This window comes from Elephantulus edwardii, unplaced genomic scaffold (genome assembly GCF_000299155.1).
Source record: "Elephantulus edwardii isolate Elephantulus edwardi_28Jun2011 unplaced genomic scaffold, EleEdw1.0 scaffold00046, whole genome shotgun sequence".
Lineage (NCBI taxonomy): Eukaryota > Metazoa > Chordata > Mammalia > Macroscelidea > Macroscelididae > Elephantulus > Elephantulus edwardii.
This window is the reverse complement of record NW_006399796.1, coordinates 14,459,606-14,486,353: the sequence shown is the minus strand read 5'-3', so window position 1 is coordinate 14,486,353 and position 26,748 is coordinate 14,459,606. Positions and strand designations below refer to the sequence as shown.

The 26,748-nt window shown below is 40.0% G+C and overlaps 1 protein-coding gene across 1 annotated transcript in view; it reads left to right on the top strand.

Moving 5' to 3' along the window:
• Positions 1-2,008: 2,008 nt before the first annotated feature.
• The window catches only part of ALDH7A1 (aldehyde dehydrogenase 7 family, member A1), a 67,175-nt gene continuing 42,435 nt past the window's right edge, over positions 2,009-26,748 (top strand). The window contains exons 1-7 of the mRNA XM_006886004.1: positions 2,009-2,207; positions 3,593-3,646; positions 7,836-7,901; positions 18,485-18,565; positions 18,894-19,017; positions 22,337-22,469; positions 25,912-25,956. Of these exons, the coding sequence (XP_006886066.1) occupies positions 2,016-2,207; positions 3,593-3,646; positions 7,836-7,901; positions 18,485-18,565; positions 18,894-19,017; positions 22,337-22,469; positions 25,912-25,956 (695 nt within the window). The 5' untranslated portion in view covers positions 2,009-2,015. The remainder of the gene's footprint in view (positions 2,208-3,592; positions 3,647-7,835; positions 7,902-18,484; positions 18,566-18,893; positions 19,018-22,336; positions 22,470-25,911; positions 25,957-26,748) is intronic.

The window sequence follows — 26,748 nt, the reverse complement described above, 5'->3', positions numbered from 1 at the left end:
TCATACAGAATCTACACCTAGACCAAGAAGCTGTTGTCCGAATGGAGCAAGGGAACACTGAACGGTTTAAAATCAGAAAGGATCCTCCAGATGCTCTGTTGGAGAAGGAGGGGCAATCTCCTCCTGTACCAGTCTGATCTGATTTGATGGTACACACAAAAAATAATAAAATTTTTTTTTAAAAAAATCAGAAAAGGTGTGCATCAGGGTTACATCTTTTCTCTTTTCTCTATACTTATTCAGTCTGTATGTTGAGCAAATAATTTGTGAAGCCAGACTCTATGGAAAAAATATCTGGCTTTGGAATTGGAGGAAGACTCATCAGCAACCTGCATTTTGCAGCTGACAGAACTTTTCTTATGGGAAGTGAAAATGATATGAAATCCTTGCTGCAGAAGATCAGAAAGGTCCCCACTACAGGCCCAACAGACAAAATTATGATAAAGAAAGGATTGAAGCTGCCAATGATTTAATCTTGCTTGAATCAACAGTCAATGTTCTTGGCACCAGTGGTCAGGAATCAGGAGATATATAGCACTGGGAAAGTCTACAGTTGGGGACTTCTGCAAGTTATTCAGTACTAATGATGTCAGTTTGAGGACTAAGATGCATCTGATTCAGGCTGTGGTCTTGCTTGATACAAGTCAGTATTTGTGGAAATCATTTGTACTGTATGTGTGGAATAAATAAAGCTTGAGTGAGAATGCAGAGATGGAAGAGTTTTACAGGTGAAGAGAACAAGCAAAAACCAAAGATACAGCCAGAGGGGGAAAAAAATACAGAAACAGGAAATAACTGGTTGCATTGTAAAATGCCACAAGGCAGGTAGTGAGAAATGATTTGGAAAAATAAGCTGCAAGTCACTAGAGCACCTACTTATCAATTTAGTTTACTTGAGATTGTGTGTATATTTTTAATTCACGCTCAAATAATGCAGATTGAGATATTAGCATGTTCCTGAGATAAAGCAGATTCAGTTACTGTGGTAATGAGATGGAGGATGGTAAGTGTGGATGAAAAGGATATTGCAGATAGGATTGGAGGCCAAAAAAATCAACACCATCTTCACTTCACTTATAAAAGTAAAAATATTCGCAGGCAGAATATTTAGTGCCAGGAGCTGCGCTGCAATCCCAAAGGCACGAGATTCTGGGCTACCAGCTACTCCTGCGCAATTAACTGTCTATGAAAACCCGCTATGGGTTCATTCTGACTCTATGGTACACAACACCAACACCAACAATTGTTAAATACTTGGTTGCTAATTGAAAATGCAAAATCATTCATTTGTTCTGAGGGAGAAAGACCTGACTGCTTCTCTGTACATTAAAACAACAAACCCCAAACAAACCCATTGTCATTGACTTGATTCTAACACCTACCGACCTGATAGGACAGAGTTGTTATTGTGCCAGGGAGTCTCCCGAGTTCCATAAACTGGCCGGCGTAACTCTCACTTGTGAAAGCAAAGAGGCTATATATAGGACTGAGTAGAACTTGCCTAGGCTTTACAGATGCCAATTGCCTCATCTTTGTTCCATGGTGCAGCTGGTGGGCTCCAACAGTTTACCTTGGAACTCCAAGTCTCCACTACTACACTGACTAGTGGTATCACTGTTATGGGGAGCTGATAGCAAATGCAGTTTCTCAGATCCCAGATCAGATGGACTGAATGAAACAGAACCTGCGTTCTACCAAGTTCGCCATGTGATTGACGTGCATGCACATTACAATTTAGAGCGGAAAGAAAATTCCTAGCCGGTGCTGCGGTTTCACGCGCGCTTCACCAGATGGCAGTATCCCTCTCACTTCTTCCCGCCGGAGGAACTTCCATTGTTCCAGATCCGGGAAGGCTAGGAGCCGGGAGGCGAAGACCAAGGCTCTGTGTTCGCAGAAGGGGGTGTGCTCCCGGGGGCGGGGCGGCCCGAGCGCCAATGGGCTCCGCCGGGCGGAGGGCGGGGCGCTATTTCAGCCGCTAGCGGGGCGGGGGGCACACCTCTGATCCGGCCCTCGGTATGTGGCGCTTCCCGTTCGCTTGCAGTCTACACGTTGCAAAGAGGAGCAGGCTCTCTGGACCTTGGAGCAGGCCTGCCGCCTTCATGTCCACGCTGCTGATCAATCAGCCCCAGTATGCTTGGCTCAAGGAGCTGGGGCTCCGCGAGGAAAACGAAGGCGTGTACAACGGAAGCTGGGGAGGCCGGGGAGAGGTAGGCGCACCCTCCTGCAAATCTCAGCGGCCCGGGCTTTCCCCCAGGAGGCCCGCCAGGCACTGCGCAGCCCGAGCGCCCCGCCGTGCTGCGAGCAGCTGTGCTGTTTGGAGTTTTCAGAGCTCCACGAGAAAAATCGTCTTCTGCAGGATTCTTTTAAAAAAGAAACTTAGATTTTAGGTTCTTGTGTGTTTAATGGGCGAGTCGATGTGGTTTTAGGAGCTGCTAGGGGCTAAAGTTACATGCACACTTTAAACTTCAAGGCAGAGAGAGGGAGAGTCCTGGGATCAGTAGCTGGAAACTTAACAAAACTTGACAGTGGGACTGATTGTCCTTTTGAGCTGCTTCGCTGGGGCTGTTCAGATGTGAAATGCACTACAGATAACGTTCTGCAGTGTAGTTGTATGCTGTCTCCTGGAGTTCCTGGAATCCTGTGGGGTTTGCAAGCTCGGACTTGCTAAAATTTTCTCATGTTTTTATTGGGCTTTGAGCTGCCTGACAGAGTTGTTGGCATCTTTTTTTTTTGTAATGCTGAGAGCCTAACACCATGAATGCACCCTGGAATTGCCCAATAAAATGTTACTTAGTAACATGGACCGGTCAGGATAGTACCAGGCACATTTTGTTAGAAAAAAAAAAAAACATGAAAAAGAAACTTTTGTGAGACGATACTATACTGTATAACCTTAATGAATGTTACATAATGAACCTGTTAAGGAAAAGAAATACTGGCTGATGGCCGGAAGCAGGTAGTTTTTAATTATCTTCCAATCCCCCAGTGCAATCCCAGTTCCTTCTTGTTTTTCCTATAGCAGCTAATCATTGTTATCTTCTGAAAAGGCTCTCTTGAAGGTCTTTTTATTACTTGATTTTCCCACTTAATTGTCTGTTAGTGAGGACACTAGCTTTTTACATATTGCCTAATAACCTTATGATCAGAGTGTGGGTAGAGAAACGAAAAGTAGGATGAATAAAACTCACCAGTCTGGCTTGTTGTTAATGAAAAAAGGAAGAAAGAACTGATTACATTGAAGCTTTGATTGAATACTTAGTACCTGGTTGGTAAACTTGGGCTTTGATTAAAGGCAGTTCAGAATGTTTAGGTCAAAAGGGAAAGCTACAGCCTTTGTTGTTGTTGTGTGCCAAGTTGGAACTGACTGATAGCTGACCTTCCAGAAGGTTTTCAGAGGCAGTAAATCTCACAGGAGGGAGATACAACCTTTTTGGAATGGTTTATATGTAACCCAAGTTAGCTTGAAAGTTCCAAGTTCACAAACTATCTCAGTCCTCCCCACCCCCCTTACATTTATTCTCCCTATCTGATAATCCCTCAATGTGGAGATGATAATAGAGTCTACATACAATGCTCATTTGTTTGTTTTAAGGTGATTACAACCTATTGTCCTGCTAACAATGAACCAATAGCAAGAGTTCGACAGGTAAGTGGGATTTTTTTTCTTTTTTTTAGTTAATTGAAATACCGCAGAGTTTGTGAGTTCCCTTTGAAGGCAAAAGCCAGTATTAGATGATAATCTACATCTTTTAATTTGACATTTTGGAACTGGAGAGACATCTTTGGGTAAGTGTGTGTGTGAGTGCACCTTAGAAATGGTGAAAGGTAGAGAGAGTAGGTCCTTTTAAAGAAATGCCTCACAAGCTTTGGGCTCTTGTTGTATTGTCTATAGGGAGTTGTACTGCCAACCCAAAGGCAGCGCCTCCTTGGTTTTAATCCACCAGCCGCTTTGGAGGTGAAAGATTGTCGATCTCTTCATGTGATTTACAGCCTGCTAGCAGTAAATGAGCCAGTTTTGTCTTGATGGCTATGATTGAGTTTCGTAAGCTTCAATGTGCATCAGTATGCATCCTTTTCAATGACATCAGAATTGGAGGAAGACTCATCAATAATCTGTGTTATACAGATGACACAACTTGGCTTGCTGAAACTGAGGAGGACCTGAAACATTTGCAGCAAAAGGTGAAGGACTGTAGTCTTTACGGCTTGAAGCTCAACATCAAGAAAACAAAGATCCTCACCACTGGGCCAATTGACATCACCATGATAGATGGAGACGAGATTGAGATTGTTAACAATTTCAGCTTGCCAAGAGAACAAGCATGCCTGTTCTGGAGTGGGTAAAACCACATTTCTCCTTGGAGGCAAGGATTTTGAAGCACTGTCTCACATACTTTGCGCATGGGGCCAGGAGGGACCAGTCCTTGGAGAAGGACATCATGCTTGGAAGGGTAGAGATACAGTATAGGAGATGAGATGGATTGACACTGTAACTGGGGTAGTGAGGGTAGATGGGAGACACAGTGAGACTGGCTGGGGAGAGGCAGAGTTCAGGGCTGTTCTGCATATGGTCACTATCGGTCACAGTTGACTCGAGGGCATATAACAACGACAGTGTGCATATGAGTCACCTGAGGGTTTGGGTGATGTGAAGATTCTGATTCTATAAATCTAGTTTGGAGTCCAAAGTTCTGCTTTTCTAGTACACTTTGGTGATGTTGTCTGAACTGAACAAGGGAACACTGCATGGTTTAAAATTGGGAAAAGTGTACACCTATGTTTATTGCTGCTTTGTTCACAATAACAAAGAGTTGGAAACACCCCAGGTGCCCATCAACAAGTGAATGGCTAGAGAAGCTGTGATACATTCACAAAAATGGAATACTCCACTGCATTGAAAAACAAGGAACTCATGAAATATTATACAAAATGGTGACAAATATTGCATAGTGCCACTGTTGTTGTTTTTTTGTTTTATTTTTATTTTTATTATTTTTGTGTGCTTTTACCGTCAAATCAGATCTGACTGGTACAGGAGGAAATTGCCCATCCTTCCCCGGCAGAGCATCTGGTGGATTCGAACCGTGCACCTCTGGGACTGTAGTTGCAGCTTCTTGCCACTAGGCCACCTGAGCTCCCCTGCATAGTGGCACTGTTGTAAAACGTGACATTGGGTTTGGGGGGGAACTAAGAAAAGAGAGGATAAATAATACTGCATTGAAATAGATGAGGGAGAGAACTCTTTAAAAGGGATATATGATTAGATATTATTTGCATGGCAAGAGTCCAGAATAAGAGCTGCATTGTAATGTGGACTTGGGGTGGGGGGCAGGATTGTATAACAATGAAAGATTTCTTTTCAAAAAGAAAAGCAAACTCGGGGGAGGGGTGGGCATGGAGGAAAATGCAACAATGAATGAATGGAAATTCAGGTTCTCTAAACTTTCATCAAAATTTCAATAAAAAAATAAAATCAGAAAAGCTGTGCTCTTAAGTTTTATATATATATATATATATATATCTCCTTTCTCCATACCAATTCAATCTGTATGTTAAGCAAATAATTTGAGAAGCTTAAGTATATGAAGAAGAATGTGACCTCAGGATTGGAGGAAGACTCACTAGCAACCTGTGTTAATGCAGATGACATGGCCTTGCTTCAAGAAAGTGAAGAGACTTTGAAAGCCTTGCTACAGAAGATAAAAAACTACAGCCTTTAATAGGAACTACATTTCAAAATCAAGAAAATGAAAATCCTCACCACTGGACCAATAGATACCAACATGATAAATGGAGAAAAGATTGAAGTCATCAATGATATCATCTTTCTTGGATCCACAGTCAACATCCATGGGAACAATGGTCAAGAGGTCAAAAGGCATATTGGCATGGGAAATTCAGTTGTCAATGTCCCCTCTAAAGTGCCTAAGAGTAGCCAGTGATGTGAATTTAAAAACTTGAGGTGTGCCTGAGTCAAGCAATGATCTCCTCAGTTACTTCCTATGTGTCTGAAAGTTAAGCAGTGATTAAAGATGACAGAAAAAGCATCGATGCCTTTGAATTGTGGTGTTGGAGATGAGCACTGGATAGCTTATGGACTGCCCAAAGAGCAAACAAGTCTGTCTCGGAGGAAGCTCACCAGGGCGCACTTTAGAGGTAGTGAAACTTAATCTTCCATACTCTGGGTGTGTTGTCAGGAGGAACCAGTCTTTGGAAAAAGACATCATGTTGGGAAAGGTGGGGAGCTAGCAAAAGAGAGGAAGACCCTCAACAGCATGAATTGAATGAGCTAGAGCACATCAGAAGTGACGTGATTGTTGCAAGATAGGGCAAGATTCAGGTCTGTTGTTCAAACGGTCGTTGTAAGTCATAGTCAACTTGAAAGCACCTGAGAGCAACACCAACTGGCGACATAGTCCATAGTGTGCTGCACTGTTAGCCTAAAAGCTGAGCTTCTCTGATGGTTAAAATCTGCCAGCAGCTCTCCTGGGAAAAGATGAGCAGTTCCACCATTATAGCCCTGAACCCTGATGTACGGTTGCTGTGAGCTGGAATCGACTCCATGACGGTAGTTAGTTAGATGTGTACACTCTCTAGCTTCACACCCAGATGCAGCTCTGGAATTGTCCTCTCAAAAACTGCCTTTATTTATTTTTTATTTTATTTTACTATTTTTTTGTGTGTGTACCGTCAAATCAGATCTGACTGGTATAGAAGGAGATTGCCCCTCCTTCTCCAGCAGAGCATCTGGTGGATCTGACCGTGCGCCTCTGGAATTGCAGTGCAACTTCTTGGTACTAGGCCACCAGAGCTCCCTCAAAAACTGCCTTTGACGAACAACAGGATTCTAGCCTGTCTTACGGGGCCTAGTGAATTTTTGGAAACATGTTGTTATTATGTACTGGCCAATCAGGAATGAGTCATAGCTGACTGTCTAGAAGCAATATATCAATGGAAAAAAGAGTTCACCAACTACACCCTAGGAGAGATGGGCACACTAACCAAGAACCTTTGAGTGACAGCACAATTTAATACTAAGTCAACCGTGCACCTGATTCAGGCCATGATCTTCACAGTTACTTGCTGTGAGTCAGAGAACTGGATAGTGACTAAGGATGACAGAAGAATCGATGCCTTTGAGTTGTGGTGCTGGAGAAGGGTATTGAACATACTATGGCCCACCAAGAGAACAAACAGATCTGTCTTAGAGAGGCTGAAACCAAGTTTCTCCTTGGGAGCAAGGATTTTGAAACCCTGTCTCACATACTTTGGGCATGAGGCCAGGAGGGACCAGTCCCTGGAAAACGATATAATGCTTGGAAGGATGAAGGGACAGCACAGGAGAGGAAGACTCCAGATGAGATGGATTGACACAGTAACTGGGTTAATGGCTCAGGATAGAGCAGGGTTCAGAGCTTTTGTATGTACATAGGGTACCTATGAGTCACAGGTGGCTTTATGGCGCATAACAATAACAACAACAACAACAACAATAACAACAACAAGCTACCATATTGCTCCTTTGGAAACATAGCCTGAAAATCAGAAATGTTAGGAATATCCAGAGGCTATCTTGTTCCCATTTCAAAAAAATTAATTTGTTTTCTCTGAGATCATCAAGGATCCCTTGATAGCATAGTTCTTAATAGGTTTACATTGCTAACTGAAGGTCAACAGCTCAAATTCAGTGGCCACTCCTATCCTCCCATCAGCTATATAGCCGTGACATCCAAAGGAGGGTCACCTTGTGTCAGTAATTCACTAGAAAATGGGGGATTTGCCTTATGACATAGATCATCACTTCTCTTCTCCCTTTACCTCCATCTAATTCTTAGGCCAGTGTAGCTGACTACGAAGAAACTGTAAAGAAAGCAAGAGAAGCATGGAAAATCTGGGCAGATGTAAGTATGTCCTTGTTGTCAGTTACAGGAAAAAAAGTAAGAATATCTCTTGGACCTATTACAGGTCAGAGCAAGATTATCTGTTATTGTAATGAGATCAATAAACGTGATATGAACAGTTTAATGTCTGGCTCCTTCCTGAAATGTAAACAGGAGCTCCTTCAGGGCTGTGATGCTTAGCTCTTTGCCATATTTTTAGGAAAATGTCTTTTTTTATATTTGCCATTCTGTAAATGGGTAATTTAAAATAGATTGGAATTCCAGCCTGATGTAGCATAAACTCAAGCTATGAGCACATTTTTGCCATGAATGTTACTTGCATTTACAATTGAGCCCACAGAACGAGAAAGAAACATCTATGCTCCTTTCCTCTCACCCCCTGCCACATATATTTTGGGAGATATACCTGGGGAGGGGATGGTACACTCTGTTCATACCTCAGTCTAGCCTCTCTTTTACAGGACAGGAAGCTCATTGTCCTTAAAGCCCTTTAGTCAGGTTATGAGGCCTTTTGGGCAGCTGGGGTTAACTGTTATTGGAGCTGGGCTGGCTGGCTGGACTACACTAACTTGTGATGTGATGTGGGCAGAAGTGCCCACTGGGGCTGATAACAGGCTCTGGTGCAAGGCTCTTTTTTTTTTTTTGTGTGTGTGTGTGTGTGTGTGAGTGTGCCGTCAAATCAGATCTGACTGGTACAGGAGGAGATTGTCCCTCCTTTTCCCGGCAGAGCATCTGGTGGATTCGAACCGTGAGCCACTGGGATTGTAGTTGCAGCTCCTTGCCACTAGGCCACCAGAGCTCCTCTGGGTGCAAGGCTCTTAAAGTGGGAAGAATATAAAATATAAGACCAGAAAGATCACTAGGTTTGCCCCTCTTCTTCCCATATCCTTTTTGGCCTTCTGTCGGAGCTTTAAGTAGGACTATAGCCCCATAGTTAGTGGGGAATCCAGGAGGCTGGATAGTGACCCCCAAAATTACCCAGATACAAACTAATACAAAATAATGAATCCCACTGCTATTGAGTTAAATTCTATGCACAATGACTCTCAATTGGCTCTCCAGGCTGTGAATCTTAATGAGCGGAGACTGCTCTTCGTTCTTCCTTAGAGCACCTGGTGTATTTGAACTAATGACCTTTTGGTTAGCAGCCTGGCAGCCTCTATGCTGCCAGGACTCTTTAGTGAATCCCTGCAACCTGTGGAAGTTTCTTTATAATGCAAAGGGTGCTTTACAGATAATGATTATGTTAAAGAAGTTAAGATTGTCCTGCTGGATCCTAAATATAAACACAAGTGACCTAGTCACAGAAGACAAAGAAGACACCTTCTGTGTCTGAAGATACAGTTAGGAGCCATTGCCAGAGAATGCAGTTCTGTTATTAGGTGCCATTGAGTTGACTGACTCATAGCAATTCTGTACAACAGAATGAAACTCTGCCTACTCTTGTGCTTGGCTTGAAATCTTTGCTGTGCTTCAGCCATGATTGCATTCACTATGTCAGTCCATCTGATTGAAAGTCTTTCTTTACTGTCCTTTAACATTTTATTTTTACTTTTTTAAAAAAAATTGGTTTGCTTACAAAGTTTATATATATTTTGTGTTTCACACTATTCTTCATTCACACTGTGTTTCTTATATTCTCATACGTTTTGTTTGATAAAATCCTGGGCAAGGTCCAATGGTGGATGTTCCTTAACCTTTAGCAAGCCTGATGTTCTTGTCCAGAGACTGGCGTCTCCTGGTGATATGCCGAAAATGAAGCCTTACCATCTGTGATTTGGCAGCATGCTGGCTGCCCTTCTTCCAAGAGAGATTTGTCTGGAAGCTAGAAAATGCAAGGAGATGATTCTGTGGAGAGGAGGAAGGAAGAGAGGCAGGCCTTGCTGTGAAAGACTAGCTGAGAGCTATAGGAGCCATTTTAATTTTAATCTTTCAGCTGGTGTCTTGACTTTTGCCCAGTAAAACTGATCTTTGACTTCTGACCACTCAGAATTGTTTGAGAACAACTGTGTTATGTTAACCCCCAGTTTTGTGGCAGTTTGCCACAACGGTGGGAAACTACCAAAGAGACATCATCTCTGTGCACTTTGGTTCTCTTAGTTTTACAGAGGAGAGACCAGGGTTATCAGGAAGATTAAATGAATTAATCATTTAAAGTGCTTGAAGGATAATGTACATAACAAACCTCGGATACGTGTGAATTACACAACCATGTGCCACTGCTGATTTTTGAACTGCTGAACTGGTATATTTTCCAAGTCAGAGATTTTGATGAGTTGGGGACAGGAACTAGTGTGGTTTGTAGTCTTCCAGGAGAACCCTGCATTGGATGAAACTTTTTTGTTAGCCAAAAGCACCTCTGTGCAAAGTACAAGGACATCTTTCCTTTACTTGTTTTAGCTAGGTCTGTGTGTAAGTTAGGAAACCTGGTGGTGCAGTTGGTGAAGTACGTGGCCACTAATGAAAAGGACCATGTTTAAAACCCACCAGCTATTCCATGGGAGAAAGATGCAATAGTCTGCTTTTAGGTCTTATGCTCTTTTTCTTTTTTTCCTTGTTGTGTACCATTGAGTCAGATCCGACTGGCACAGGAGGAGATCTCCCCTCCTCCAAGGGAGCATCTGGTGGATTTGAACTATGCCTTTGGGATTGCAGCGCAAATAGTCTCCTTTTGTGAATATGCAAGTCTTAGGAACTTAGAACCTCCTGTCCTATAGGATCACTATGAGTTAAAGAAGACATGATGGCAATGGGCAATGGTTTTGATGTATATATATATATATGTGTGTGTGTGTATACATATGTGTGTATATATATGATATATTAATTATATGTGTATATATATGATTTTACACCCATATGTGTGTATATATATATATATTTTATGGAGTGGCATCCACTTCCATAATAGCTTGCCTCTGGAAACCCTATGAACCTGGACAAAAGATGAACATTATACCTGTGCCCAGGTCTTTTGTTCATAGGGTAGCTATGAGTCACCTGCAACTTGATGGCACTTAACAACAACATATATATATTTTATATATGTATATGTGTGTATATGTATATATATTTTAATATGAGTTAGGCTCAGGGTTCCATTATATGAACACAAAAATGCTCTTGGCCAGAAAAATACCACTTCCAGAATAAACAGTATGCTAAGTTTACCCCACATGGATAGAAAACATGGTCCAAAGCATTACCATTTTTTTCATTATTTTATAACAAATAACCTTTATCTTTTCCTTTCTGATCATGAAAGTAGTACATGTTCCTAGTTATAAAATTTGATGGTACCTTAAATGAAATAATTAGATCTACTCCTTCTCATCTTTTCTGTAGGGAGCTCTGGTGGCTTAGTGGTAGGGAGTTGTGCTGCCAACCCAAAGGCACACATTTCTAATCCACCCCCTGCTCTGCAGAAAAGAGATGGGCAGTATCTTCCTATGTGATTTACTGCCTCTAAAAACCTGCTGGAGGGTCAGTTATGAGTCGGTTCTGACTTGATAATACATAACAAAACACCACATCTTTTATTGGTTTCTAGTTGTCTACAAGTTGTTATTGTGTACTGTAGAGTCAGAATCAACCCATAGTTGACCCTCCAGTGGGTTTACAGAAGCAGTTAATCACACAGGGGAGAGTTTCCTTCATTGTTTTAAAAATCATGATTCTCTTGTACTAGCGAATGCTAAGAAGCTCCGATGATAGAGGGAGTCAAGTGTGGATCTGCTAACCACAGCACAGCCTGTCACAACCACATACCAGAAGCACAAAAAAGCTGCTTCTCATGGCTGTTAGAATCCACCAGAGGCTCCTTGGAGAAAGATTAGCAGATGAGCAGTCTTTTCATCTGTAAGATTGACAGCCTTATTAGGCATTGTAATGAATTAATTATATTAGTCAATGGCAATTAGCTTTAAAAAGTAAAATGTCTCTAAATGATTGTGTGAAGAACCAGTACGATTTTTTATAGCCCCGACAACCTCCTGGAGGGTTGCTGAGTCCGAAGCAACCCAAAGGTAGCAAGGTGGAGTGGAGTGTTTTTTGAGTGAATGTTAGTGAAACTTTAACATTGTCTTTTGACTAAGTCAGCTCTTGGACATGTTTGCTTACCCAGGGTAAATATAGTCATTGCTAAAAACATAGTTTGTGTCTGTTCAAGGTCTTTGATTTTCCTGAACTGGCTTTTGCGTCTTATCTCTGCTTTTGCCTTAGGGCATGACCGTTGGCTTTATGTCTGTCCTTAATATTGTGCTTTGCTTTTTTTGTTGTGGGCTCACAGTCAGCATTTTACTCTTATCTTGTAATGCCAGCCTCTGCATTGTCTCACACTCCTTGTACCTTCCAGACCTCCCAGTATTAATTCAAATGGATGGAATAAAATAGTGGTTTACCCTCACATATGCATCCAGAAGGCTGAGGGCCAGGCAGGCCAGTCCCACACTCGAGTGAGGTTTCAAATGGGAAAATGTGAAGACCACACAGGCACTGCTTTGAGGCACCAGCTACTGCTTGACATCACTTTCCTCTTGGCAGGAGTCCCAGAAGCACAGTTAGGAAAGAATCTGGTCCCTAAACTTTGAAATCAGTTGCTTAAAATTCTGACAAGGGAAAGCTCCAACCGACTCCACCATAACTCAGGAGCTCAACCAGGGGGTGTTGATGAGTCATCAGATTGTTTCTATTTGCCTTTATTTGAAACAGCCCATGACCTGGCTGTTAGAAACTGGCCCAGAAGCTGACTAGACAGGAACTGCGTAATGGAAGGATAGCAACAATAGATTGTCAAGTTGCCCACCAGTAAGACTGCTAAAAACATGGTGCTCCATTTATGTTTCAGAGGAAGAGAGAACAGAGAGGAGCCAGACCTTGTAGTTAAACTCCATGAGGCAGTGATGGATTAGTACAGCCAGTTCTGTGCACCCTGCAGAGTGAAGAGATAGATGGGCTTTTGACTGTAATCTCGGAATTGGGTGAAATCTCCTTCTGACTGCCTTTTGAAGTAAAAAGGCTGAAAACAAAAAGCTTCTCTTGAATCTGACTCACAGAGACCCTTCTTCAAGTTTTTCAGACTGTGGATTGTAATGTGAGGAGACTGCCCATCTTTCTCCAGCTGTTAGATCTGAACCACTAGAGATGGAATTTTATGGTTAGCAATGCAACACTCTGTGGACTATGCCAAGAAGTGAAGAGGAGGGGAGGCAGTGATGTTTACAGTTAGGGAAGAGTATTTTGGGTGTCCATGGGCGGAGATGAAGGGAAATGGAAGATTGGATGAATGTCACACTTAGATATTTAGATTTCATTGAGTGGATAATGAAACACCATTGAAGTCCATTTGAGGAAGGGCCTGGGAGGACATTACATTTCAAGACCATCTTTGGCTGTGGTTAACATGAGATCAGAGAAAGGAGAGGTAGATATAGTAACATTTAGGAGGGTAACTGCAGTATTCGTGTGGTGACATAAGATTCTTCTTTCTCTGTTTCCCTTACCAGCTAAGCTTCTAGAAAGAATTACTTATGCATCTGAAACTTTTAGTCAAGATCACCAATAATCTTGAGTCCTTAGGTCAATGACAGTTCTGGCCAACTCAAAATGAAAATTAACTTGAGGGTGCTGCAGTACGTTTTTTCCCAGATTTCCTCTTTCTTCTTAGCCACCTCTGCACCCTTCTCTATATTGGTATTTCTCAGAGTGATTTTTCAGCCTTTTTACTCTCCTCATTTCTAAGGTGATTCTACTGTTTCTGTGGTTTTTTGTCATCCAACAGTACATTTGACATTTCCATTCATACACAGCCGAGAATGGTCCAGTCTATAGTTTTTACACCCCAGAATACCCTTATACCCTTGCTCAAGTCATCATATTAGTGATTGTATGTCCATCTTCTTAGCTGTCTGAACCAGAAGCCTGGGAGTAATTTTTAACGCTTCCATTTCCTGTATTTATTCCATTGGTGTGTCCTATCACTTATAATTGCAAAAATAAATTTTGAATCTAGTTTTTGTCTCCTTTCCTAATCATTAGAATCCAAAGAGTCTAAGTCGCCATGATCTGTTTTTTTTGTTGTTGTTAATCAGAACATACACATCAAAACACAGTTTCAGTGTTTCTACATAAACAATTTAGTGATGTTGATTAAATTCTTTGTGTTTTACAATAATTCTCACTCTTTTCCTGAGTGGCTTCTCTTCTGTCCCCATGAACCATGAATCCTCTGTCCTCAAAGGTTCTTATCCCTAATATCTTTGGAGTTGTGGGTTTGATCCCATATAAACTAAAAACTAAGATGAGTCAGACCAACTCACAGCTGATGCCCAGTGTGTTTTTAGAGGAGGAGATTGCCCATCTCTCTCCCTCGGAGCAGCCAATGGATTCAAACTGCTCACCTGATAGTTCTCAACAAGGCAAAGAAGATGAGCAGTCTCCTTCTGTGCTGTTTACTATCTCTGAAAACCCAGTGGAAGGTCTGCTATGGGTTTGTTCTGACTTGGCTGTACACTGTAACAAACCCATCCCTGTTAACCTTCCAAGATTGATACTATCTGCTTGCAAACATTTGTTTAGCTTTCTTTAGTAGTGGTCTTATACCATAATTGTCTTTTTGTAACTTGTTTATGTATGTATGATTCTTAATGTGAAGTTAGATTCTGTTCACTAATATTTTGTTGAGAGTTTTTAAGTCTATATCCATAAGAGGTAATAATGGTTTTTAGTTATCTTTGGTTTAAGTATTAGCTTCCGTAGTGCAAACTAGGAAGTATTCCTTCTCTGCCTTTTGTAAGAGTTTAAACAGCTCTGATGTTATTTTTTCCCCTGAATGTTCTGTAGAATTCCTCAGGAAAGCCATAGGGATGTTTTTTGATCACTAATCTAATCTCTTCACTTGCTATGGGGAATCTTTTGAGATGACTGGAATATGTCAGTATGTCAAATGATGTGGTGCATTGGACAAAGCAGGTACATAATTCCTTTAAATTCTTAATAGACTAAGGTGTACCTGATTCAAGCCATGGTATTTTCAGTCAGTTCACAAGTTTGCAGAAGTTGGGTAATGAGTAAGGAAGACTGAAGAATAATGATGTCTTTGAATCGTGTTGAAGAGGAATATTGATTATGTGATAGACTGTCAGGGAGAGAAGCACATCTGTCTTGAAAGAAGTGAAGCGTCCTAGGATGAGAGGATGACAAGACTTATTATATACTTTTGACAAGCTGTCAGGAGGGATTATTCTGTGGTGAGAGGCATCATACTTTATAGAGACTCAGCTAAAAAAAGAGAGACCTCAGTGAGATAGATTAATATACAGTGGCAGCAAGAGTGGACTAAAACATAGGAACAACTGTGAGGCTGGTGCAGGACTAGGCAGTAGCTCCTTCCGTGATGTTCATGGTCCCTCTGAGTTGGAACTACTTGATGGCCATCTAACAACTATAATGTTTTCTTGATTGATCTACATCTGCTTTTCCCCTTCCCAATTTGTTCTCCCATCCATCAACTGGAGATGGATATTATCTTAAAATGCAAAGGAGATTGTCTTATTCTGTTACCTACAATCTATTGAATCATAGAAAAATTTGTAAATAATAATAATAATAATAAAAGGAGCTCTGGTGGCTTAGTGGCAAGAAGATGTGCTGCAGTCCTGAAGGTGCATAGTTTGAATCCACCAGATGGTCCGCTCAAGAAAGAGAGGCAATCTCCTCCTGTGCCAGTTGGATCTAACTCAATGGTACACAACAAGGAAAAAAAGAGGAAGAATAATAATAATAGAGCAAAATACTCAACATATTTCCATTGGATTATACACGTGAAGAATGTTGAAATGACTGTTACATTTATGTTTATCAAAATAAAGAAAAAAAGGAAAAATTAAACAGAAAACATTAAAGACTTGCTATTGAAACTGAGTAAGATTCTGACTCTTAACCTACAACCAGGAGAAGATAACGTAGATGAATGGGATCTTCTAAGACTCAAATCCCTATGCACATCCAAAAACTTCTCCAACAGGGTAAAAAGGGAGGCCACTGACTGGGAAAAAGTATTCGGTAATAACATATATCCAGGGACTTATATCCAGAATTTATGAAATACTTGAGCACCACAACAATATAAAGGTAAAGAATCCAATAGAAAAATGGGCACAGGATATGAACAGGCACTTCACCGAAGATGACATTCAGATGGCTAACAAGCACATGAAGAAATGCTCAAAATCCCTCGCCCTAAGAGAGATGCAAATTAAAACAACTATGAGATATCATCTCACCCCAGTCAAAATAGCAAAATTTAACAGAACAGCAAGCAATAAATGCTGGCGAGGTTGTGGAGAAACTGGAACCCTTATTCACTGTTGGTGAGAGTGTAAAATGGTGCAACCCCTGTGGAAAGCGGTATGGCGCTTTCTCAAAAAGTTGCAAATAGAGATACCATTTGACCCCGCAATACCACTACTGGGAATATACCCAGAAGAGACCATAACTGACACCCAAGCAGATATATGCACACCCATATTTATTGCAGCTTTGTTCACAATAGCAAGGAGTTGGAAACAACCTAAGTGCCCATCAACAAACGAATGGCTAGAGAAGCTGTGGTATATTCGCACAATGGAATACTATGCTGCATTAAAAAACAAGGAACTCATGCAATATTACTCAAAATGGTTGACTCTGGAGAACATTATGGCTGACTCTGGAGAACAGTATGCTGAGTGAAATGTCCTAATTACAAAGGGACAACTATTGCATGGGGCCACTGTTGTAAAATGGGACTGTCCTTGGGGTTGGGGAGAGACTGAGTAAGATGGGTTCAATAATGTATGCTGCTCTGAAACAGAGAAAGGAGAAAACTGTTTAAAAGAGATATGTGATTAGGTATTTCGGTCATGACAGGAGTCTAGAGCGATGGCTCCATGGTGTTGTGGACCTGGGGGAGGGTTTGTAAAATAATGAAAGAATCTTTTCTTTTACTTTTCCAAGAGGGTAATGTCTGGTGGGGGGGAGCCTTGGGAGGGCACAAATGTACAACAATGAATGAATGGAAATCCAAAGCCTCTGTAAATTTTCACTGAAATTAATAACAAATTTAAATTAAAAAAAAAAGAATTAAGTTAGAGTAAGGATGGCAATGGAAGCGTCTTACCTCTGTAACTTGATTTGTGCCACTATTAGAACCTTTACTCAGAATATTATTGCTTTTCAGTTTTTGACTCATGCACTTTTAACTTGTTAGTTCAATTTGTATCTTCTAGGCTGCAACACTTCCATGATACACCTTCAAGGATATGAACATGTACAGCTAAGCACAATTGATAACAATGCATCTAAATTCCAAAATCAATCTCCATAATAGTCTATGTGTTTCCTACTGCCAAAGGGGCCCTTTAGTGAGAGAAGACCTTCACCCTGAAACCCACAGCGTCCCTTTTCAGCAGGAAGTAGCTAAGAGAATACACCATCCCCTTTTCCTTATGAATCAGGGTGAAGTCTCTCTCAGGGAGGAGTGATAGGGAATGGCAAGGGACACACTGACAAAGGAGATTAATCAGAACTGGCTTTGACAATTACTGTGGCAATTGGACAATTAAAACAGACATGGGGGGGAAGAAGAATGAACTGGGGAGGAGGGTGGAGAAAAGAGTGCAACAATGAATGAATGAAAACCCAAAATCTCTGTAAATTTTCATTAAAACTAATAAAATTTCATAAAAAAAAAAGATTCTGACTCTTTACCATAGATTACAGAATCTCCCTTCCAAATTAACTTCAAATTTCTAGCTCTAGCCAAGTTGGCCTTCCTGATTTTCAGAAGAAATACGTGGTCATTTACTTCTGAAAAGTGAGCCATTGAAAATCTTGTGGAGCACAGTTCAATTCTGACACTTAACGGGTTGCCATGAGCCAGAATCAAGTGGGGAGCTAGTTATCTGTTGTTACTCCTCTCACACAGTACATGTTTCATATTTAGTGGGTGGATGGTATCAGTCTAGTGGATGATTAAATTCCAGTTTATAAGTAAGTTGCATCAAGATTTGGTCTTAGAAACATTTTGTTTCATAAGATAGCACCACTGGGAACTACTGTAAGTGTTTTAAGGTAATGTGTATTCTGGAGTCGTCTTCAAGATTATGCTTAATCTTGTCAATTCTGTCTGTTCTTGGTGTAGTTTGCTGCTCATTGTTGAATCTTTCATCTGACTTTCTGGAGTTTTAGAGACAGAGTCAGAAGGGTGCATTATTAACCCTCATTACTTCTCTCATGGTTTGATCAGAAGTAAATCACCAAGTATTCTGAAGTTCTGTGAGAGAAAGGTGGGTACACTCCTCTCCTGCAATTTTTAGCCTCTTGAAAACCCCTGCTCAAGAATCAGCTGTGAGCTGGTTCCCAAGAATAAGTTTGTTTTGGGTTTGAGGTTTTGGCTTTGGAATCTTCCACATCAAGTATCTTGATATGGTCATTAAGGAGGTTCCCCCCGTACAATTGCACCTTGTTTTGCTACAGTACCTTTATTTCATACATTATTGTAGACAACGTTTACATCAGACAATGAATTGTCCTTATTTTTTTAGATTCCTGCTCCAAAGCGAGGAGAAATAGTAAGGCAGATTGGTGATGCCTTGCGGGAGAAGATCCAGATGCTAGGAAGCTTGGTAAAGTATTTTCATAATAAATGCCTAATCCTTAGAGTGGATAGTAAGAGTGTTGTACATCTTATTATAATGTGATTTTTAAGACAAACAGTTAATAAATTTAAAAAATCTTTTCCTTAGAGAAAAGATTAAGTAGACAGGAAAACATACAAACAACTCTTGGAGTTGGGTTTTTTTTTTTTAAAGTTCTTCAGGAAAATAAGGATAGCCTTTCTGCATTTTATACTCTTCATGAAATAGGCACCAAAAAGGTTTTAGCTTTTTTTTAAAAAAAAATTAACCCTTGAATTTTGCTGTAAAAATGCTGTCTGGCTTTTTATATTTATAGGTGTCTTTGGAGATGGGGAAAATCTTAGTTGAAGGTATAGGAGAAGTTCAAGAGTACGTGGATATTTGCGATTATGCTGTTGGCTTATCAAGAATGATTGGGGGACCTATCTTGCCTTCTGAAAGTAAGCAATTAGATCCTTCAAATTGAACATTTTGTACTCTTAATACTAAAAACAACAACAAAAAAACCATTCAAGCTATGACTACTTTATGATATATGATGTGATTCTTTAGTGTAGTTTACAAATATATCAAATTACATTTCATTTCACTGCTACAATGTAAATTAAAATAAAGAAAAACATCATATTGAAAACTTTTTTAAAAAAGAAAACTCAGTGCTGGCAAGTAAATGAATAAGAAGACATTGTTTAATAGGTACTTTTGGGAATATGAATTATTAGAACAGTACTAGAATGTAATTTTGAAAAATACCCAAATAACCTTACATTTAATTAATATTCTTTGATTCCGCAGTGCTACTTTCTAGAATCTACTTTAAGGAAACATCTGAAATGTGATGAAAGTTTAGATAAAAGTGTCGTGTCAGTAAGAAATACTAGAAATGACCTAAATGTTACATCAGAAGAGGAAGCATAAGCTATTTTTGATAGATGATTAGCGTGTCTTAAAAATCATGTTTGTGAGGATTCACAAACCTATACTGTCATGGAAAGTTTTTATTATTTTAGAAGCTATTCCAATATTACTTTTGGAAGAGTTAATACATCACAAATTTAAAAGGAATAGAAGAATAAAGGATGAAAAGTTTCTTTTTGTTGTAAGAATGTTGTTACTGTCTACTGAAGAGTCAATTTCAATTCATAGCCAACCCCTTGTGGTGGAGTAGAACTGCTCCATAGTGGTTTCTAGACAGAAATCTTTATAAGTGCAGATTGCTAGGTCATTATACTAGGGAGCATCTTTGTGGGCTTGAATTGACAACCTTTTGTTTGTAGCTGAATGCTTAGCTGTTGTGCCACTATATTTAAGCAGGGTTCAAATGCTGAGCATTTAGGGTGTTTTCAATATTTTATTAATACAAACTTCTGCAAAGAGCAGCCTTCCACTCTGAGGAGGTTCCCATTAATGCAGGTAGGGGTCTCTGTCATTTGTAATGTTTGCTGTGGCAGAATTATTGATAGCTGTTACAGTCTTCTATTTTCTCGTATTTTGAAAATGTCTGTGATGAGAAAGAAGGTGTAATTATAATCAATAAACAGATTTTTTTCAAAGAATATAATTTGTTTTTTTCAAACTATTATATAAATTCCCTTCTTGCAACAAGAGTGGGAACCATTTTTTCCCCTAAATCTGTTTATTTTATATTGATTTGCATACAAAATTCATATGCATTTTTTCATTTATATACATTGTGTTTCACACATTCCTTCATTCATATGTTTTATACAATTGTTTCTATACATTATGTCTTATAAAATTAGTTGCCATTGATCTATGCCCACCCACTATTACCTCGTCTTTTTGGGTCTCCACTGGACTTTTTCTAATCCCTTCACCCCCTCCCTCTACTCACCAAAAGAGTAGAAATTTTTTTAAATGCACAGTTAATGACCTTTATTAGATACATTTTAGTGAATTATCTTGATCCAATCTTAATGATTTTATATATTAAAGAACATTTTGTATAACCATAACCAGTTAATATGTTTAATAGGCTCCCCATTTAGGGAAGTGTTTGTGCAAGAAAGTGACTGTTTCTTGCTGTGAGACCTGCCTCACCAATTAAAATTTTTTTTGTGTACTTTTTTTAAAAGGAGATGATTTATTTATGCAGAGGCTTTGGAATAACGTCCATCTTTTTAAAAAATGTTACTAATTTTTTGTGCTTGTACCATCAATTCTGATCTGACTGGTACAGGAGGAGATTGTCCCTCCTTCTCCAGCAGAACATCTAGTGGATTTGAACCGTGCACTCTAGGATTGCCATGCAACTTCTTGCCACTAGGTCACAAAAGCTCTCTAACTTTGACTTTCTGAGTGTCTACCAGGACCAGGTAAAAGACATCATGGTGGGTGAGGCAGAGAGTCAGAGAAAGAGAGAATGACCCTCAATTATACGGATTGACACAGTATCTGTAGCAATGGATTTGAGAATAGCAGAGATCATGAAGATGGTGCAGGATAGGGCAAGATTCCTATCTGTTGTTTATAGGGTGCTGTCACTGAGTCTGTAGTCGATGACACATAGTAACAACTACACTGATCAGTCAAGTGTAGCCCCTGCCCTCAGACAATTACACATTCTGGAGTGGGAGACAGGGGCACAGAAAGTAATGGAATGTGGTAACTAATGAAAGAGTGGTGGATAGGATGGAAACACATTAAGGGGAGTACTCCTCCTAAGGCAGCTTTGACAAGGAACAATTAGAGAAGCCTTTCAGAAAAGGTAATCTAAGCTGAGTCCCCAGTGATGATAAAAATAGGTACTGGGGCAAGGATGAAACCTGTGTGAAGGTGTTAGGTGGGAGCGTATATTTTATCTGGGGAATTGCATTGATTCTTGTGCCCAGCAGAGGACAGACACAGTATAAAGGAAGAGGTGACAGGTTGGCGTAGAGGGGGAAACTCCAGAAAAGACTTTTTGTGCCAAAGAGCCTTTATCCCAAAAGTAATTATAGTGGTGATTCAGACAGCAGAATATTGTAAGTGAGGTAGCAATACCATTAAATCTGTACTGGGTGCAGTTGGATGAGGGTAACAGGGATGTGGGGAGAGCAGGAGGTAGCCCTGTGGAGAAGAGACTGACAGTGCCTCATGTTCACAGTATGCAAGATGCTTGACTGAAGGGTCAGCCTGGGAGCGAGGAACTGTGTTCATGGGGGTCTCTCTTGCTAACTAGCAGCAGTGTGACTGTGGCCAGAAGGACTGATTGTGAGGAGAGCCATCTTTCAGTTGATTTGTGGTTTTTACTTCTTGCTCCTTTGGGGATTATGGAGGCGCTTTAAAAATGTCTTTACAAAAAAAAAAGTCTTTACATTTTTGTTTATATTTTAAATTTTCCTTTGATAAGTAAAGATTTGGACAATTTAGTCACTCAACATATATGTCATTATTATTATAACATTTCCCCCCTTCAATAAATGACTCACTCTGCATTATATTTGCAAAGATTGACCCACAGGTTCTAGCATTATAAAGGGCAAAGGCCTGAGACATAACACCTCTGGGAAGTTCCTGTCTCTCATCATGTGAGACTAATGCTGCCCTGGGTTCCTATGAGGATTGAAGGAATAATGGATAATGGATAAGGTTTTGGTTTATAAGGTAATAACCATTTTTTGGGGGGGATATGTTAATTAATGTCCCAAGATCACTTGGCTGGAATGCACACTAGTCCAGTGTGGAAGTGAAAGATTTCCGACTTTGTCCTCTCTGGGCTGACTTAGAGCATGCTCCACGCCTCCCTCCTGTCCACAGGACCTGGCCATGCCCTCATTGAACAGTGGAATCCTGTAGGCCTGGTTGGAATCATCACTGCGTTCAACTTCCCTGTGGCGGTGTACGGCTGGAACAATGCCATCGCGATGATCTGTGGGAATGTCTGCCTTTGGTAGGACTTGCTCGCATCCTTCCCTAGTAGTAAGAAAAAAATAAGTAACCATTTTTTGGTACTACTAAAAGTATTATAAATATTTCAAACTGCTTTTTATTTACTTGCCACTAGCCCATTGGCACTGAGTTCATGCTGCCTACTGATGGCCGCTGCATATGTGTAAGAATAGAACTGTGCACTATGTGCACTTGGAATTTTTGAGGACAGAATTCAGCCTCATCTTTATTTATTTATTTTTTTAAATTGGTTTTCATTCAGCCATTCATACACATTTCATTTTCTAACAGTAATTATGCTTGTACGGTGCCATTATTTACAAGGTCCTTTGGAAACCTCGCTGGACCCTCCTTCCTCTTTTGAACTTACCATCTGTTTGCTAATCGCTGCTTCCCCTCTCCTCTCCCATCCTGTCAGCTGTTTCTATTTGTGGATAAACCTTCCCTTACTCTATTTTTCCCATTTCTCTTTCTCCACCACCCCTATTTGATCAGTTACACGTATCTCATTCGAGATGGCTACCTGCAGTGCATAGTTTGTCCAGTCACCCATTTCAGGTTGATCTTACCTCCCCTAATCCATTATTGTGTTCATTGTCCAGCCATTCTACTCCTGCTCTCCTTTTCCCCTCAGCGTATGGTTTTTGAAGCTTTGCTAGGCTTTTTTTGCGAAGTATCTCTCTGAGTGAAATCAAACCTCCAATCTTTGGTTAGCAGCCAAATGTGGTAACCATTTGCGCCACAGAGAAACTCTTTTTATTTGTGATATTTTTTTTAAGTAATATATTGGTTCACACCTACTTGTTTTGAAATACTAATAAAAAATCATTTTGGTGAAATATAAATAGCAAAATATTTTTGCCATTTTAGTTGTATTTACAATACTTTTTGTTTTTGTTATTATGTGCTGTCCAGCTGACTATGACTCATAGTGACCCTATGCACAATAGCTCTGAACCCTGCCCAATCCTGAGCCAGTTTCACTGTCTCCGACACGCCTACCGTCCTTGTTCTTGTGTTCTTGTGTCCTCAGTTCTTGTGTCAATCCGTCTCATCTGGGGTCTTCCTCTCCTGCACTGTCACTCGACCTTTCTAAGCATGATAACCTTCTCCAAAGATCCATTCCTCCTGGCTACATGCCTTAAGTATGTGAGACAAAGTCTCAAAATCCTAGCCTCCAAGGCTTAGTTTCACCCTTTCCAGGACAGACCTGTTAGTTCCCTTGGCAGTCCATGGTATGTTTAAAACTCTTTTTTCAACACCACAACTCAAATGGATCAGTTCTTCTGTCATCCTTGGTCATTGTCCAGCCCTCGGATGCGTAGCAAGTGACTGCAAAGTCCAAAGTCCAAAGATGTGCCTGGGTTTTTCTGGAGAGGTACCTGAAAGCAGATTTTTTTTTTCTCTAATGCAGTTCATCTTTTGATTTGCTGACTGCTGCTGCCGAGAGTGTTGGTTGTGGAACTCAGCAAGCTGAAGTTGTTAACAACCTCAGTCTCAGGATCAGTTATAAGTTGAGTCTGACTCAACTGTCCACAGCAGCAGTGATGTCTGAGCATCTTTGCATGTGTTGAGTAGTCATTTGAATGTTTTCTTTGGTAAAATGTCACTGCACGTCCTCTCCCTATTCTTTGGTTGAGTAATTTGTCTTTTGGTTATTATGTTGTCAAAGTTTAAGATATAGATATATTTTGGTTAGTAAATTCTGGTCAGTTACATGGCTTCTGAAGAAATTCTCTTAGTTGGGAGCTTATTTTTTCACTCTTTGTAAAGTCTTTTTAAAATTCTTTTTTATGCATTCCAATTTTGTCCTTTACTGTTTGCTTTTATTTGGGTTTCATTTATTTTTTTAATCTTTATTTTGGTTTTTTTATTCAACATTGTTGCATTCATTGTGTGACTATGTGATTAATCCCACACATTGTATCTTATGAAATTAATAACCATTGATCTTTGCCCACTGTTACCCCATCTTTTCAGATTCCCACTGGGTCTTTCCTATTTCTTCCACCCTCTCCCTCTACCCACCAAACTCTGTCACCTGTGATTCTCCCCCTCCCTGCCCTAAGCCCTTCTACCCCTCCTGGTCCCTCTTTGGATATCCATACACATCTTACTAGTTATCTTTCCATCTTTGTAATAATGCTGTTATGCAGTATTTGTCTTTATGAGCCCAAGTTAGTTCACTCAGCATAATGCTCTCTAGTGTCTCCCATGTTCTGTAGTATTTTTGGAAATCCTTGTTGTGCTTTTGTTATGATGTGAGATAATCCATTGCTGAAATGAAAGTCCATGAATGAATGAAATTAAATTCATGGCTGACTGTGTTGCCCCTGCTTATTCTTCCAAGAATTTTATGGTTTTCATTCATATATTTATGTATTGATCTTAAGTGCTGTACTCAATGTATTTAATGTGTACAACAAAACATTATTAGAGAATATAAGATTTGGTACCATAATGACAGAGTCCCATATTTCCCAGCCTTCTAAAAACAGACTAGTTTTATTGATCTCTTGGGTCGATATGCTCAAATGGTTTTCACATTCACCTGCTAAGTGAAAGGTTGGAGGATCTAGTCCATCCAGAAAAACTTTGAGAAAAACTCTTGGTGATCTACTTCCCCCCAAAATCAGCCACTGAAAACCCTATGGACCATTGTTCTACACTGAAAAATGTATGAGGTCTCCATGAATCCTAGTCAACTCAAAGCCAGCTGTTGGTTTTTTGTAGTATATAATTTTTCTCAGTCATTTCTCTGAACCTCTGTTATACTTGGTAAAGGTTAGTATCGCAGTTTCTTTGATCAGTGTGACACAAGCTTTAAAATGGCTTCATTTTGTTTTTGTGATTACCTGAGTTTTGTATTAGTAGTCTCTTAGGTCCCAAAGACACCATGATGTTGTTGTTTTTATGTACCATCGAGTTACCTGCGACTCACAGTGACCCTGTGTATAACAGTCCTAAGCCCTGCTCTGTCCTGTGCCAGTCTCACTGTCTCCAACACACCCACCCCACTACTCCAGTCACTGGATCAATCCACTTCATAGATGGTCTTAGTACAACGAAAAACACCATACTGAAGGATAGATTTGTATTTCAATTACTAGTCTCATTTTTTATTATTTTAATTATATTGAATTTTTTAAAAAAGAAAGACTTTGGTGAGCTCTGGTGGCCCAGTGGCAAGAAGCTGCACTGCAATCCCAGAGGTGTGTGGTTCAAATCCACCAGATGCTTTGCTGGAGAAGGAGGAACAATCTCCTCCTGTACCAGTCAAATCTGATTCGATGGCACACACACACACAAATAATAAAAATTAAATAAATAAATAAATAGATTTTTTTTAAAAAAAAGAAAGACTTTTACTTCTGCTTCTTAATAAAAGCTATTTATAGTTTCTACCAAATTAAATGACTTTCTGTTTTTTTAACCCTCTCTAGGAAAGGCGCTCCAACGACTTCCCTCATTAGTGTAGCTGTTACAAAGTAAGTATGTACAACATTCTTTTTCCTGGGCATGGGGTGATCTTGAATAGGTGATGGACAGGAACTGGGTTTTAATCCAATGTGAAATGTTATTTTAAGCTTGGAATTTAGGTAATACCCTCTTTCTCTTTTTGTTTTAATGATCCCATTTTTTACATCATTTTGCAGTTTAGGAAACTCTTCCAGAGACATCCCATTTCATTTTACTCTTTGGACACATGCCAGATATTGACAAATCCGTTGAACTCATGCATTTTTTTCCAGACAATATTTCTTCCTCTATTACTTGAAAAGTAAAGATGTCGTCACTAGAGGGAAAATATGCTTTCAGTTTGAGGGGCTATGACTATTGAACAACTTAACAGTTTCAAGGATAAACTTCTATTCGGCTAATACTTTTATTCCTTTTGATTAATATCTAGATCATTAATAAAGTAGAAGGACCTGTTTATTATTATGTTAATACTCTGATTCTTCTAACACTAATCTTGTGGGTAAAAAGCCTCCAAAATTAAAAAAAGCAGTTGCACAGCTGAGTTTGCATTGGGCCTCCATGGCTGTAAATCGCATGGGAGGATATTGCCTATCTTTCTCTCATGAAGCTGTTGGTGGATTCAAATCAGCAAAGAGGCAGCTTTTTGGTTAGCAGTGCAACTCCCTAGAGTCTAGATACTAGTGCAAAGATGTCACTCTGGAGACTAAGGTGTGCCTGGTACAGGTCATCATCTTTGCAATCACTTGCTATGCATCGGAGAGCTGGACAATGACTAGGGATGATAGAAGGAGAATTGA